The following is a 12,634-nucleotide window of genomic DNA, read 5'->3' on the forward strand; positions in this document are numbered from 1 at the left end:
TTTGTTTCGAATATGCCTTGGGTATCGTTTTCTCTGCATAATGTGGACATGTATGAGCCACGGCAGCATCTTTAGCAGTTCCGAACCGTATTGCTTATCAATACTACGTATTCAATCGATCTTTCACTTGTTTTAAACGGGAGGCAAACGGTCGAATCGAGTGACAGACAGGCAGGCAGGCAGACAGACAGACAGACAGACAGACAGACAGACAGACAGACAGACAGACAGACAGACAGACAGACAGACAGACAGACAGACAGACAGAGAAATGTTTGCGTTACCTCGCACAAATAAGACTATCGTCTTCGAAACTGAACTTGTGGTACCTTCTATTCAAACGTTTGCTTATTATCAAACTGTTGCTGGTAGTTATCACAGAAGTAGTAGTAGTAGTAGTAGTAGTAGTAGTAGTAGTAGTAGTAGTAGTAGTAGTAGTAGTAGTAGTAGTAGTAGTAGTAGTGGTGGTGGTGGCGGTGGTGGTCTTGGTGGTGTAGCAGTAGTAGTAATAGTAATAGTAGTACTAGTAAAACATTTTATTGGGCGGTTGCAGTGGGAGTGGTTACCTATTTCAGCGACACATCTGATCAGCGGGCAGCTTTTACACTAGACTCTAGAGAACCAAAGTTTCTGGACGTCCAGATAGCTGCTGGTCACCAGGTTCTCCCACAGCTCAGGGGTGGGAAGTGGGTATGGGAGAAGTACCGTCCAGTGTCTAATATGCAACTTAGATATTTTCGTTTTAATCGCGCGCATCGATTGCCATTACGGTGACCATTTATGGTCATTTAGGATGGACAGGAAATTATTCCTCGTTTTAGCACCGTTACTGATCTTCAAGCCTAAAACAGCCACCAAACATAAATATTTCAACACGCTCGAGCTGGGGCTGGAACACCACTGTGACTTTAAAGCAGACGCTGCAGGTTTGGTGGAAGCATCCAATCACTGTGCATTAAGAAAAAAAACGAGTTTGGTGCCGCAAGCTACCCGATGGTTTTGCGATGGTTGTGATGGCTATGATGCGATGGTTATGATGGTTGCGATGGTTTCGATCTCGGTATTTAGAAGCACATGCCACACATCCGTGCGTGCCGAGTTTTGCCAGCCATAGAAACATTCGATGCCTGCCTGTTTGCCCTACCCTCTCCCCAACTACCCTGGTCTGCTTGCAGGTGATCGACCCGGTCAGCGGCAGCGTTCTGGGTCCGATGGAGCGCGGGGAGGTTCTCTTCGACACTCCGTACAGGACTTCCGGTTACATTGGCAACTCTGAGGCCACAGCCGCCTTCGTCGATGACCGGGGCTGGGTTCATACTGGTAAGCCAAGATAAAAAAGGATCGCGCAACAAGGGCCATACTAAAAAAAATTTGGCGCCCTTCGCAATTGAGATGCGAAGACTGAGGAAATGGCGAAGCTAATGGTCCGCCGTTTCCTTTTCCTTTTCTTTAACTAGCTTTAACCTGGTTGTTCTTGGGTATGCCCCTTTCTCAAGAGAAAGGTGGCTAAAAAGCGAAGCTTTCTTCGTGCAAACTGAGTTGAAGTCCAAAATCCGCCCTCCTAAAGCCCTAAATCCAAATTGCCCAAGTGCGAAGCCAATGCCCGCGCTACGAACCCAAAGAAAATGCTGTGCGCCCCGTATGCGATGATAGTGCAATCAGATAGACGTCGGTTTCATAACGCGAGGGTCCGAGGTTTGTTACCGGGCACGGGAAGCAACTAATTTATTCAAAATCTACTCAACGAATATTTAAAATCTGCCTTGTGCTTTGAGTTACGGCGAGCCAAGGTACCCCGCAAGGGACATTGGCATCTAGCTTATAGAAGCAACCGATGCATGCGCACACGCAGAGGCGCTAAACAGCAAAAACTTGGCCCGAAACCACCTATTCTGTAATTGTCATAGAGTGGGTAGCATTTATAGTTGAGTCATCTTTGTAACGCTTTCTTCTCAGGCGGCCGGGCGGAGTTGACGTGATCTATCCGTTTCAGACCAGCCGAAAGACGTTGTTGCCTCTAGTTTTGTAGCTGTGTTTCGCTGTGCTTGGCACCGCTCGCGACAGCGCGAGGAAGAATGTTTTCTTCATCTTTTGCGTTTCTTCTGTTTTTGTTTCACTTCCCTCCGGCGGCGTTTTTCAACCCGAGTTTTTATTTATTTTCCTTAAAAACAATCCGACAGAAATTTTCATTTAAAAGCACATGGTAATTTTCTTTTATCGTATTTTTCTTAAACTCCTCCCGGGGCCACGTCTGCGCTATGTAATTTAAGTGAATGAACCCTGTAACCAGTGGTGGTATTCTGAGGACGTTTTGTCAAGTATACTTCGTCTTCAGTCTCGCTATTACTGAAGGCGCATATATTGCGCCATTGGTGTTTTGGTGACGGAAAAAATATGCAGCACGAAAACAGTACGTGAAAATTTGGTCTGCATCACCCCAAATCGCGAGTATGTAGCCTGCGAATGATGCCCTTAAAAACTAGCCCCTTGGTATCAATGCTCAACCTGAGCATTCAAAGCTTCGTGTGGCCACATATTGCAAAAATTTAAAAATTTTGCATTATTTCTGATCTCTGACAAAATCTAAGCAGCCATGTCTGTGCAGTATGTGGCCATCTTCTTCTTTTTTTTTTTTTTTGTTACGATGGTTTCAAATGGGTCGCAGTTCCCAAGAGAACACTCGTGCCTTCCACACATAAACGAAATCAGAAAGCAGGACTAAACAGTGCCGGTTTTATAACCGTCTCGATCTCGAAATGAGCCACGTTTTTGTGGGCGTTCGGAAAAATAGATCCGAAATACATCTACAGACATCCTTGGTCGATTCGCCCTCTAGGTGACCTGGGCTACTACAACCAAGACGGAAGGCTGTTTCTTTGCGGCCGTCTCAAGGTCGTCCTCAACTGTTTGTCGAGGAACGTGTACCCAGTCGAGGTTGAGCAGCATCTACTCGAACACCCGGCTGTGGAGCAGGTAGCCGTGCTAGGGGTATCCTCTCCGGAGTTCGGCGAAGCACCGGCCGCCATGGTCGTTTTGACACACGGCTACTCTCCCGACGAGCGGCTTGCCGAAGAACTCAAGGAATTCGTGGCTGGTGAGAGCAAGTTTACAATGTGCACACATGAGAATTCCTACATTTTTAGCGCGAAGCTGTTTATGGCTGGTTTCTGAAAATATTTCGTGTCCGCTGACACAGTCACATCGACAAAGAATTTAATATAGACAAAATCAAAAATGTCCATCTTAAGCATCTCTCCACGAAACCGTAGAATGAACGCGACTTTCTGCAAAATAACGTTCAAAGTACGAATAAAAAATGGCGGAAATGCGTGAACCGTGTAACGCCCTGTATTTCCACAAAACATACAGATTTTGTGCAAGTAACACCTTTAGTCGTTATGCAAGCGTGAATGGAGGTAATTGGTCGGGCAGAGCTTCGAAAAACCGAAAAAAAAATAAGGAAAAGAGAAAAATAAAATTTTCACTAAGATAATCTGAGAAAACAAAAAATATGCACCATGTACACCCCACCCCCACCCCCCTCTCCTTCATAATCCAATATTAAACAAGAAAAGGTCCTCAAAAGAACGTTGGAAATACGAATAAAAAATAGCGTAAACGTTCCAGCTCTGCAGTACGCCTGGCATCTTCGACAAAAAAACATAATTAGTAAGAGCCCTTCATCGCTATAATGGTATAAATGTATATGATTGGCGGAAAGAACCAGAAGAAAGCTTACAACGAATAAAATAATTCAACGACTTTCGCTTCTCATGCCATATTTGGCTGTAAAGAACTCAGACTTCAGACAAGAGGCATGAAAATGCTATGCATTAGCCGACAATTCTCTGAATTTCTTCAGATTTTTGTAGGCACCGTCACACAAGTATTCATTGCAGCATTTAAATTTATGTCTGCCCTCAGGACAACCTTTGGAATGCGAAAAAAAATTTACCATGCACCATGAATTGCTAGCCAAGAGGCGGAGCTGGAATTGTTCTCTTGGTTTGTCTTCAGCTAATGTTGTCCCACCGCAAAAAACGACACCGCCCTTATACACGTCTAGTGCATTCTCTCAGTGATCAGAACTACAAAACGAAACGTATGGTACCGGCGCCTTCAGGTTCAGCTCATCGAGATTCCACTGTATTACCTTTCGCGCAGGGCGGCTTCCAGTTTACAAGCACCTGTACGGAGGAGTGTACTTCGCGGACCAGCTACCCACCAATAGCTTGGGCAAAGTCATAAGAAGCCAGCTTCCACATCTTCTCGGAAGCTTGCGCCGGATGGACTGCGCCAAGCACTCGATCAAAGAGTGTGAATTCTAGGGGAGGGAGTTGAGTGGGAAGGGCCGGGCAGGCTGCTTGGTGGCCTTACGAATTATGCCTCGTTCCCCCTTTTCGTGTTCTTCCTCGTGTCAGCCTATATCTCATAAGTTATCTGCCCTATTCCCTGCGCTCATATTAAAGGAACCTTGCCTTTACAAGAAATGAACGCGTTGCCCGTTCTCACAGGTGTATGAGGACAGTGGGGCGCGTTTTGGGGGGGAAAATAAAGGGAGAAAACTTGCTCAGACATTAGGGTCGAGGGTCATCGATGTCGAAGGATGTCGATGTCGAAATGTTTTCACAGTAAACATTTCGGTGGGTGTCTAACGATCGTTTTCTGCTGCATAATGGGCGTTACCTGTCTCTTATGGGCTTCCGTGGTTTAAAGGTTTGTTCTAGAAATTTGCCTTATCGAGTTATAAACACATTTACTCGATTTTCAGTTACGGTTGCCTGCTTAGGTTATTGCTAGAGTAACTTACCAGATGGCAGTATTTCGGTTGCATATACGGAAGGCGACCTCTGGGATCAGGCGAGTTAATATCGTAGCGTAACTGAAACTAGCTTGGAAGCCCAGAGTCACACTTTGAAGCACTGCGTGAAGCTGTGCGAACAAACGAAATCACATTACCGTGCTGAAAATGCGTAGGAAAATGTGTAATCGGTGTTCAAAAAGATTATAGGTATAAAACTGGTAAGGGATGCATAATTAATTGTAATGTAGCAAGGTGCCATAGCCCAACTGGCCATGGCTTAAGCTGTCCCTTTCTTTGCCGCTTTTCTCTTTCTTATTTCGCAACTGGACGTAGCGAATGTTACTTGATTAATTTGTTGTCTTTATTCAGTGAGGATGCTGTTAGACCAAGGTGGAAGGGTGGTGATAGGGATTATAGGAAGGGTGTGGGTAGGTAGCACGTCCTTGTGGCATCAGTCATGGATGCCATCTTGGAGGGTTTGTGTGGAATAAATTCCAAATAAAACTTAATGCTGAAAGCCAAAGTGCGTGTATTTTTATTTTTTCCGACTAATTTGTGCGAGCGCGGTTGATGTGGAAAACCCTCGTGTTCCAGCCAGTACGAGGACAGTACAAGAACTGTCTTCAGCGACGACACAGCTAAATAAAAAAAAGATAGCATCATTTTCCCACGTGTAATCATGCTAAAATGGGCGCAGGTTCGATTTCAGAGCATGCAAGTTGTGTCGGTGCACCCGTAGGAAAATTAAGGCACCCGTAGGAAAATTAAGGCCACGCTGGCGCTTGGAAAGCTCCAAGTCAAGCGACAGAGAAAAGAAAAAATATAAACGCGACATGTAGTGCGAAACGGTGGTCGTTCGAAAGCACGCTGTGCACCCGATGGACAGTGCGTTTCGTGCACTCGAATTGCGGGTACAGGCGCGGCCCTTGTCTACTGAATTAAGAACAACAAAATAAAAAAAAATATCGGCCGCGTATCTGCTCACCTCTCTGCAAATGTCGTCGAAAGACGATAGTCTTTTGCCGTCGCTGCCACGTTAAAGCATCTTTTCTCTTTCCCACCCACCTGTCGCTCTCTTCCCTTCTTGTCTGGCTCCGCCCACGATAAACACAGTGGAGATTTGCTCAAGGCAATTCAACATTCCCGCTGCTGATGCTGCTGCTGATGATGATGGTGGTGGTGATGATGATTATGATTAGTGGCTATCCCTGTGAATCTGGACGTCGCTTCTCAGCAACCGAAACCGACTTACCTGTTTTAATCTACTTGCTTGCCCTAGCCTTAGCTAGCATAATAAATTTGCACCTCTTTCGAGCTCCCACCACCCTTGTTTCAAACTCCCATCACTCGCTTCCCCCTTTTTTTGCTTCCCCCCGCTGTTCTATATTCGCATCCGCATGATTATGCCTCCTGCGTACCGATCCCTTCCCTGCATTTCCTCCACCACCGTTTCAGATGCCTCTTCACTTTTCGCGCGCCATCTATTTGAACGTTTCGTTACTGTCCTCGATCGGCTGCCGGCGGCGCGCCGTTGCTCGCCGCCGGCAGCCGATCGCGGAGGCGATGCTTGGAATGCCGCCATGAGGACTAGGCTCCGGTGCAAGCCTTTTTGTATTTTTGGGTCAAAACATCATTTTCAACGTGTTTGTTTTTGTTTGCTATCGCATTAATCAAGCAGTCATCTGATTTTCATTAAAATATCACTGTTTTATTCATCAATTCTGACAAGTACAAAAGATGGACCAGATTTTGTGGTTTGGAAAAATTTTGCTTATATAAACGTCTCGTTCAAGTATTCTTTCAACTTTTGGCTGGAAGGCTGAGTCGAGGGACAGAGAGACAGACAGGCAGACCGAAATTTTCTGGATTAAGTAGCCACGAAAGGCTGCCGTCTTTAAAAAGAAATTCACTCATGTTCACTCACTATGACTTTTTGTTATTGCGAACGTCATAAATGACTCATTGAGCAGAAACTCCACGGCCATCTCCACTAACGTGAAACCTGGAAATGGGCGAAGCATGCAGTGTGCGCCGGAGTTTTCCACAGCAAAATCGCTGCTAATGGGCAATGAGAGGCAGAAGACGATTTTGTTTCAACTACATACATATGTGCAGTGCTCACGGATTGAAACGCGACACTGCGAGCGCGTGGCCTGCGGTACATGCAGCGCCGCCCGTGGACGCCCATGGAAGCTAGGTGTTGCATTGTGGTATACCACGAGGGTGAGGGCGTTTTAACCGTAGGCTTGCTGCTTCCGGTTGCCAATAATAGGGGCTGTGGTTCCCCGCAGTGACAGCGGTGCGCTGCGAGCCTGGAGCGCGTTTGTGCGCTGGTGGTAGCCGGCCGGCGGTCCGCGCAGCGAATTTCGCGACATCGTCTACTCGGGCGCTCTTCTTACGCGTGCCCTTCTCATGCGACACAGATAATGTGCATGTAAGGCACGGTCACGCTTATCTGAATAAAACGAGCGTCTGCACGAAGGAACAGCCAACTTTATTCCATGATATAAACTAAAAAAAGAGGAGAGCCGACGAAGTACAAATGCACCGCACCACACGCGAACGTGCCTGCAAAGGCGTCTTTCCTTTTTTTTAGTTTGCATCCTGGTATAAAGTTTGCTGTTCCTTCGTGCAGAAGTTTCTTTTATTCAGATGAGCGTGACTGTGCATTACATGGACATTACTGTGCCGCATTGGAAGGGCACGCGTAACAAGAGCGCGCGCACACGATGTCGCGAAATCGGATGCGCCCACAGCCGGGCTACTACCGTCGGCGCACAAACCCGTTCCATCGCTACAGGCTCGCAGCGCCCCGCTGTCGCTGCGGGGAACCACAGTCCCGCCCATTGGCAACCGGAAGCACTAAGCCTACGGTCAAGACGCTCTCATCCGCGCGGTATACCACAACGCAACACCTAGCTTCCACGGGCGTCCATGGGCGGCACTGCATGTACCGGCGGCCACGCGCTCACAGTGTCGCGTTTCAATCCGTGAGCACTGTACATTTATTATATTCAAAGATTCAAAGATTCAAAGATTCAAAGATTTTATTTCCTCAGAACTACGAGGAGGCAGGCTGGGACCAAAGGCTACAAAGCCTGACAGAGGCCCCAGCCCCCTTTGGTACAGTACAATGAAGAAGCAAAATCAAAACAAGCTGGAAATTCTAAAGTGATTATGAAAATACAAGCAACATGTAGAGCACAAGACATTACAGAAGAATATGGGAAAGGTACAGTAAAGTACATTAGAGTGCAAAAGAGTAAAGTAAAACAAAGTACAAGAGGACAATCAGAGTAGAACTATGATTGAGTTTTAAAGATAGACACAATTACAAAACCTGCGCATTAAACAATGTCTAAACAACATCCACAGTTCTAGCCATTGAAGCAGATATTCTGATTTAAGAGATTATCTTTCGCGTGTGTTTTACATATGTTTCTACTGCATTTGAAATCAGTGTAGTCTCCAACTTTGTTGAGAATGTCGGTGCATTGAAACAGAAAAGACTGCCTGTCGTAGTTTGTTCGCAATTCCGGTGTATGTATTTTTGCACACCTAGAAGAGGATATACTGCTATTGTCGTTATGTTTGCCATGGAGATTTTCTTTGTATATAACTTGTAAAAGCTTCATATAATAAATTTGGTCAGCCTTAAGCATACTGTACTGAACAAATAGTGGACACGTTCTCAAGTCGGCATAGTTCCCGTGAAAATTGGCAAATAGACGGAGAACTCTTTTTTGTAAGACGATCAGCCTTTTGTAATTTGTTTTGTTTGTTGTTCCCAACGCTAATATTCCGTAGCAAAGCCTAGTGTTGAATCTCCCAATGGGTATGCGCCACACCATCACCATCATCGTGTAGACCCTGTCATTAAAGTTATCGTCCCCGCGAAGGGCAGCCACGAGAAAAGCGAGACCTGGGCCATGGCTGCCCTTCGCGGGGACGATAACTTTACTAACACGGTCCCACGATGATGGTGATGGTGTGGCGCATACCCATTGGGAGATTCAACATCCTCCCGCGCCCGCAACGTTCGTATCGGGCCTTAAATAGAAACGCTGTACGGACGCCGAACAAGCAATCCACCATGCTAACAATTTGTTTCCGGTCCATAATGTCAATCCTGGTGAAGCTGCCCGGAAATCCTGTTCCTTTTTTGTCTCCAGCGGTGCATCCATCGTCTCGCAGCTTTCACTACAGCCAAACGCCGCCAAGGTGCAGCAGCCGACAACAAAACAATACTCCAAACCTGCTGAGACGTCTCCAGTCGCTCAGTGGAATACGTGCTTCGCTGAAGCTGTTGCCGTGAAAGTCTCAAGCGTTCATTGCACATGCAGCTAAGATGCAACGAGTCGGTCGGTGGATTCTGGTCGGTCCTGTGCCTGCCCCGCGTTTGCATTTTATCGGTTTCCGACTCTAGCGAGCACATTTTCTTGATGAGAACCAAGTCAGCATATGGGTCGGCTGATCTCGGACCAGGCGTCCGCGTCTGCTCGCTGGGACGAGAAAGGGTCATCAAGGGTGGTTTAGACTTTCCACGCTCAGTAACACGGAAGGACTGGCTTCCAGGAAGGTCCGGTAAGGATTCATCCTTCATGAAGTCGGGAACAAAGATGTATTCGAGCACATACGGTTGACGGTCGACCTTTTCTTTCACATCTTCGACTTCACGTTCTCTGTCGTCTGCTCGGGTTACTGTCGCTGAACCTTCTTTGACGGCGACAGGCGCTTTATCATGTACACCACGCTTATCGTTCGTGAGTACGCTCGAAGATACGTCGTCATTTAGGAAAGGTGAAGCTTCGGCTGTTACGATGGCTTGTTCCTCGACGGACACTTCAGGGGCGCTAGTGGACGAAATACTCAGGGTATTGGGCTCTATCGTATTATCGCGTTCTCGTAGAGGCAAAAAGCGCATCCGCGCGTCACACGTCGTGTTCGACTGAACAGTTTCTTGAACAGCCGCCTCGGAGCAGTTCTGCGGGCGAGCTCTTGGGCTCCCGTTGCTACAAGTCGAGGTTGTGGACGTCGCGATGTGCTGGAAGCGGCAAAATGGGTTTTTGGTAGGTTTTCCCCGCGTGATGGGCGTGAACGTCAAATCCTCTTCCCGCTGCATGTCGGACAAGTCGGTGTGATCACGGGACGTCGCCTGCTAATGGTTCCCAAGCCTCTGCAGTTGAGGCGACGCACTCTTAGCCGTGCTAACCTGCAGCGTTGGTGGGTCAAATTGCAAGGTTGATGTATGTAAGTCGACGTGAGAGGGGTCACCTGTACGAGTTGCCGTGCGAACACCGTTCGATATAATGGTGAGTGGCCGAGGGAAATTTGGCTTGCTAGGAGTGGCGTTGGTGGTGCCTCTCATGCCGGACGCCTTTGAGACCTTCAAGGCATTGCGGAGCCGGTTGAGGGCGCGGCATATACCTCCTCGGTACGCCAAGGCCTCGAAGTATTCGCGCTCCATTTCCTCGTGGTCGATAAGGTCGATAATGTTCTGATCTATCTCGTACATTGTGGCATCTTTGCTCTCCAGAAGGTCAATGGTCGCTTGCAAGTCGTGCGGAGCTTGAGACGGGGCTTCTAGAAGCTCATTCGCTGCCTTGAGCAGTCTTGCAGTAGCTTCGCGAAAGATACGTTGCTGCCGGCGCAGCTTATCCATTCGACACTTACTGTCGATCGTCACTGGACGGTCTGGGCCAGCCATGCCGACCTCCGGCTGAGGGCGGTGTGATCAGCAGAAACAGCAGTCAACGGAACGGGGTTCTGGGTACCTCAAGCCGGAGGGGACGTCGGTGGTCTCCTTCGTCGTGTGCGGTCATCCTCCCGGGTTTAGCGGCACCAGAATATTAACGGAAGAACGAGAAAAGCGAGACCTGGGCCATGGCTGCCCTTCGCGGGGACGATAACTTTACTAACACGGTCCCACGATGATGGTGATGGTGTGGCGCATACCCATTGGGAGATTCAACACCTAGAATAGACAAGAGTGTTATAAAGCTGTGTTTTCAACCAAAGCGGTATTAAACCTCTCAATCTGTAGAGAACGCCAATATTTTTTTTTTTAATTTCATTGCTAAGGGATCTATATGAGGATGCCAAGATAATTCTTCATGAAACCATACTCCTAAGAACTTCTGTTCTTTGACTTGGCTGATCATATTTCCCCGTTTTTAATATGAATGCCTTGATCCATCTTCTTGTTAATTGGTCTAAAAATGATACAGGTAGCCTTCGATGCTTTTAGCTGTAAGTTATTTTCGTGCAACCACTTTGACAACATTTCTAAATATCTATTTACTCCACACTGGAGTTCTCTTTTACTGCTACCGGAGAAAAATATGTTCGTGTCATCTGCATACATGGCAATTTCGGGTGCACGTACAAGGTATGTTTGGAATATCATTCACATATATTAAGAATAACAATGGTCCCAGCTTTGATCCTTGCGAAACACCCTGTTCTATTGCCAATACCTCTGATGAAACACCATTGAATTCAACAAATTGTTCCCTATTACTTAAATAGCTCCTTAATAGGTAAGCCGCTACTCCGCGTATTCCTAATTTTTTAGTTTTCTTAGGAATATTTTATGATTGATAGAGTCAAATGCTTTTTGTAGGTCCACGAATAACCCGAGTGTAAATTTCTTTCCCTCTATATTTTCTATTATACTATCCTTAATATTAAGTAGAGCTTTCTGCGTTGACTTGTTTTTTGAAAGCCGTACTGATTAGGTGAAATCAGCAATCAGCAATACAGTACAATATACAATAAGCAATCGCGTAGCTAACCCCAGTAAATATGCACAATGTATTTCTTGGGTCCCCCCCCTCGTCCAATGCTCCCGGTGTTGATGAGGCTCTTGCGCTTTCAAGTCGTAAATCGTGCCGAGTTCAGGTAGAGGTATGCAGCTTTGCTGTAAAAGTCCCGTGTCTTTGTAGCACGAAGCGTTCTAGCACAGGGAGTTGGAAAACGAGTGTGCCAGCGTGTTCTTTTAAGTTCGCTTTTTTGCCCACGGAGAATAAACATTTCTAGCGTGAGGCGTTGGAAAACGAGTGTCCCGGTGTGTTCCTTTAGTACGCTTTACGTTCTAGCGCGAGGAGTTGGAAAACCAGTGTCCCGGTGTTTTAGCACTGTGACTGCACGAAACGATGACAGGAGACGCCGACAGCCTGAGCCCCTAAGGTGCTTCGCCCCTAATAACGCTGGTGTCGGAAGCTATGTAATGGCTGTTAACTCACGTGCCTGGAAAGCGTTCCATAGCGCGAGACGTCCCGTAGCGCCAGCCAAAAAACGGCACTTGCAAATGGTGTCCGCCAATGCCAGTGCCGGAAGGGAGCAGAAAAGCGCAGCCGAACGAGAAAACACAGGCAGCGAAATTCACTATCGCAGACAAATTTCCCGTTTTACAGCGGCAGGGGCGCGCTACGCCGTAAAGGTTAGGAGACGAATCTAAGTGCTTAAAAACCGTTATCGGAAGCGTATCGCAAAGAATAAATCGTCTCAAGTGAAAGAGGGCAAAGCCCTTTGACAACGCGACGCGTAAGGTAAGCGTCTCAGTTGCACCGTTAGGCATAACGTTTTCGCATTCACAGCCATGAGAAGGGCGTAGGTGTCCCGGGAGCTTTTCTTTTGGGCTGTACTCATCGAACACCGCTCCGATAAATCTCATTCGGACTAAAAATTACTCGCACTCATATACATACTCGTGCTTAAAAAGCACTGTTCAGTAACGCGCAGCGAAGTACGTGCCACTTTGGGAACCTGTACTATATATATACGTAGGCCCTTCATTTTGGTAGAGCCAAGGAACTGCCGTGGTGCCGT

At 47.1% G+C, this 12,634-nt stretch overlaps 1 protein-coding gene across 1 annotated transcript in view; it reads left to right on the plus strand.

Moving 5' to 3' along the window:
• The window catches only part of LOC144167483 (uncharacterized), a 28,404-nt gene extending 23,197 nt beyond the window's left edge, over window positions 1–5,207 (plus strand). Inside the window, exons 8-10 of the mRNA XM_077696738.1 lie at window positions 1,176–1,320; window positions 2,837–3,094; window positions 4,165–5,207. Of these exons, the coding sequence (XP_077552864.1) occupies window positions 1,176–1,320; window positions 2,837–3,094; window positions 4,165–4,328 (567 nt within the window). The 3' untranslated portion in view covers window positions 4,329–5,207. The remainder of the gene's footprint in view (window positions 1–1,175; window positions 1,321–2,836; window positions 3,095–4,164) is intronic.
• The last annotated feature ends 7,427 nt before the right edge of the window (window positions 5,208–12,634 follow it).

This window comes from Haemaphysalis longicornis, unplaced genomic scaffold, assembly GCF_048455015.1.
Source record: "Haemaphysalis longicornis isolate Haplotype H1 unplaced genomic scaffold, Haemaphysalis longicornis Haplotype H1 scaffold_2, whole genome shotgun sequence".
In the NCBI taxonomy this organism is placed as follows: Eukaryota; Metazoa; Arthropoda; class Arachnida; order Ixodida; family Ixodidae; genus Haemaphysalis; species Haemaphysalis longicornis.